This window comes from Macadamia integrifolia, chromosome 7 (genome assembly GCF_013358625.1).
Source record: "Macadamia integrifolia cultivar HAES 741 chromosome 7, SCU_Mint_v3, whole genome shotgun sequence".
Taxonomy (NCBI): Eukaryota; Viridiplantae; Streptophyta; class Magnoliopsida; order Proteales; family Proteaceae; genus Macadamia; species Macadamia integrifolia.
In genome coordinates this window covers 28318536-28322417 of record NC_056563.1, presented here as the reverse complement: position 1 = coordinate 28322417, position 3882 = coordinate 28318536, and the positions used below count along the sequence as shown (strand labels likewise).

The 3882-nt window shown below is 37.7% G+C and overlaps 1 protein-coding gene across 1 annotated transcript; it reads right to left on the bottom strand.

The window, feature by feature from the left end:
- Nucleotides 1-2159: 2159 nt before the first annotated feature.
- On the bottom strand, nt 2160-3558 carry LOC122084272 (cytosolic sulfotransferase 5-like). Its single transcript, XM_042652376.1, has one exon. It carries the CDS (start codon nt 3461-3463, stop codon nt 2432-2434), a length of 1032 nt encoding a protein of 343 aa, XP_042508310.1. The 5' UTR covers nt 3464-3558; the 3' UTR covers nt 2160-2431.
- Between the last annotated feature and the right edge of the window lie 324 nt (nt 3559-3882).

Genomic DNA, 3882 nt, shown 5'->3' with positions numbered 1-3882 from the left:
AATGGACAAAATCTGAGTATTCTATTAATTAGGATTCCTATCTCTTTTTCAATTATGACATACTAAAAAACTCAGTTCTTTGGATTTAAAAGTCAAAAAGAAATTACTTTTAAAAAGTATGATTAAGAATTTAAGTAATTTATAATTAATGATCAAAAGATTCTTTTCGTTTTCCATTTATTCTTCCCTTTCCTAATTGCTTAACTATTTGTAAAAGCAAAAAACCCTTGCGATGCCAAATGGCTATAGTGACTATCCATTTGGCATAGTCTTAACAAAATTGAGAACCTTCCACAAACAATGGCAGGCTACACGTCTTATAAAAATTGCTTTGTTACTAAAACTAGAGATGAAAAAGAAGAAAATGAGAGTACCTACCGGTAAGAATGTGAATTTCAAATCAAAATAATTAACTGAAATCAAATCGAATCGTTTGTATTGAAATTGTAAAACCGTTGGGCTTGTTCATAGGCCTGGCTGAGCCAATTTGACCCTTGCATCGTGACTGTTCGTTTAATTAATTAGGTTTACATTAGGCGAACATAGTAATATTTATAAGTGGTTGGTCAAGTTCATGTTTTTTAAAATCAAGCTAAACGGACCTTAGACAGGCTACAGGCTTGATTAAATCTAAACAGGCTTCATATGGGTCTTCAAAAGTCCTCAGAATATTCTAATAAATTAGGGACATCAAATTGCCATTTTCTATTAAAAACTAGGTATCTAAAAATACTCTGTACTTGAAATCTAAGCAACAAAAAACCTGGCACAAACTCTTTAAGGCTTTAGGATGTGGGATTTTGGAGTCAGAAAAGGAATTTCAAATGCTAAAATTATTCTAAAGGGTCAGGTTAGATCAGGCTCATAATCAATCGATCCCAATCGAATGACTAATGAGTATCTCACTCACACTTGGAACAACCGTTTATAAATAGATCGGGCTGGTCCGAACTTTACACGATTGGACAGGCCTCAAATTGACACCCCCTACGGCCCTACGATTACTCTTGGAAAATGTAGCCAACAATAGTCACGTACATGGAAAAGGTCTTAAAACTGTTGGATTATCAGGGGTGCATTTTTGGAGCTTTATTATCTCCATTGTTCTTTCATTATTTTGCCCATGGGCCCTTGTGTTTTTCTTCGTCACTCCTAACAAACAAATTAGGGACTATCCGAATGTAACCTAATTTACAATTTTCTAAAAGTCCGTATATTATAATTAATAGAATCTTAGCTGAACATAGGGGTAGTTATGTCATTTAGTTTTTAAATTTTGAATTGCTAAGCTTCAAAATCCATTGTCATTTGTAAAGGATAGTTTTGTAATTTCTCAAGATTTTATTTTCTACTTTTGTTTATTATTTTCTGGATAAAAATCCTCTGTAACTTCCATCTCGTGCAATATTGTGCAATATCTTATGCAGATGTCGATTATTACAGAAATCTTGTGGGGAGTTAAAACAAGCATTCAAAACGCTTGCAGGAGACTGATATGGTGCATATCAGAGTTAGAACAAGCAAACAAAACGTTGCAGCAGTCACCCCCACCCTAATCGTCGGTTCTGCTGCCATCCCCATTCTTCTTTTCAAGAGTTCACCTTTAGAGCTGATCGCTTTGCTCAGAACTTGAAAATTTGAAAACAATAACAGCCAAGGAGGACAAGAAGAAGAAGAAGAAGAAGAAAAAGAACTGTTGTGGGAGTTGGGGCAGAGAGAGAGAGAGAGAGAGAGAGAGAGAGAAATCTCTTAGGTTTTGAGTTAAAATATGAACCGATTGGTTTGAATTGCCGATTCGGTTTGATTTAAGCTGAAGAACCACGGTTTTGGATTGTTTCATTGGAGGGTTAATCTGAGCCATTCAATCCGAAATGTCCACGTGTCGACGTCGGCAGGGGTTATTGCACAGTATTGCACGCGATCGGAATTGCAGAGAGGATTTTTATCCCTTTTTTCTTGAATATAGGGCCATATATTTTTTCTTTTTTTTGAATTAATAGAAAAAGAGCGATGTACATGAACGGATTGAAAATCCAAGGAGAGATTATTTACAATGCAACTATGGGGAACAGAGAGGCTAGCACATGATCTACCAAAAGATGCAAGACAGTCAGCTATCTACTGAATTCTTTTCCCTATAAACATGAACAAAAGAGACATGACAAAATTAATTGCATAGTTGGAGGCAGTCTTCAATAATGTACGTAATACACCCCTGGAGATCATCTGATTGTCTCCTTCCATAATAATAAGAGAGTGAAGACCTTTGGAAAGTGCTATACACTGTAGTGCTAAAAACCACAATCTATAATGCTGCAGTTCAAGTTTGGAATAAATACACTTGAAATCAACACATGGAACAATCAGAATAGTGAAAACAAACTGCAAACCATGTAAAAAAAGGAGATTTTCATCTCTTCAGAATATATACTTAACAGAACTTCAGGCCATGACCATGGAACTTCTCTTCTGTGATCTGGTCAATTCGTTCAATCATCTCAGATGTAAGATAGTTTGCCCAGTCCCCAACCTTACCTTTTCTAAAGAAAGCCTCATATCCAAGACCACTTGAGTGTTTTCCAGTCTTGTTCACCTCAAGACTACTCAAATTCTCAAAGCTGCACAACCTCAAGATCTTATCAACCAATCCTTGCTCTTTTTCTTCCTCAGACGTGAAAGGGAATCCCACAAAATGAGCTACTCTTTTCAAAACACCACCTGGGTCTGCTTGTAACTCTTCATACTTGATGAACAACACCTGTTGAAGCCTTTCCAGACTAGCTCTCCAGTAAACCAACACATGATCCCAGAAAGGCCCAAATTGGGAAACCCCCTTGCAGAACCTGTCAAATGCTTCCATGGCACTCAATGGTGGCTTTGAGACCGCGGCTCTCATCTTGTTATTAAAATGCCACATGGAAACAAACACATCTTTTGGATTCCTGTAAAGATAAACAATTCGGGAACCAGAATCGATCATGCTCTGTGGCAGTGATGTGAAAGGTATGTGAGTTCCAAAGAGCCTGGGAGAGGGAAGGGTTTCAATGTCGGGAAGGATGTCAAAATCAGGGATGATTTTGCTCTTGTAAAGCCTTAGCTCTAGAAATGGCACTAGGAGCTGGGGGTTTTCGGAGAGCAAGGGATGATGATTGTAGGTGGGTGGGTACATACCGCGGTTAACAGCGGCAAAGAGAAGGGCTTTGATCCATGTAGTGCCTGATTTTGGGGTGGTTGCAATGATAATGTCGCTTGAGCGAGCCTTGAAGTGGTCTTGGACTGCGAATACTCCTGGGCATAATATGTCTGGATACCAGAAGCCTTGGTAATGGCAGAAATAATTCTCAGATGCCCAACCTTCCTCTTTTGGAAGGCTTGAAATGAGAATTTTGTACCTCTGGTAGCTACTCTCATTTTCTTCCTTCGGATCTGCCTCTGCCTCTGCCTCTGCCTCTGCCTCTGCCATTGTTGGTGTAATTGTTTTCAATTTTGTCAAGGGAGTTCCAACTTACACAACTGGTGGTGGTACCTACAAGTCTACAACCTTGGCCATTCTTGGGACTGCAAGGGTTGTTGCTTTTATGGATAGGCACTTGGGGCCATAGATTAGTTATCGCTATCGGTATTCAAAACTGATATGATACCGATTATAAGTCACGTTTCCTCTTATTTTTCTTTATTTGTCAAAATAATAATAATAATAATAATAATAATAATACATTTTTTTTTATTTTACTCCTATATCGATACTGATAATCAATCCCAATCGGTCAGGTATTTATTCAACGGTTAAAACTATTTTTTTTTTTTTTATTTTTAAACTCGAAACTAGTCCAAGTGGAAATTCAGAGGCTTCCATGATTGCAGGTTTTGATTCTCATAGCA

Coding starts and splice junctions, on each gene's coding strand:
- LOC122084272 (XM_042652376.1), bottom strand. CDS start 3,463: ATGGCAGAGGCAGAGGCAGAGGCAGAGGCAGAGGCAGATCCGAAGGAA.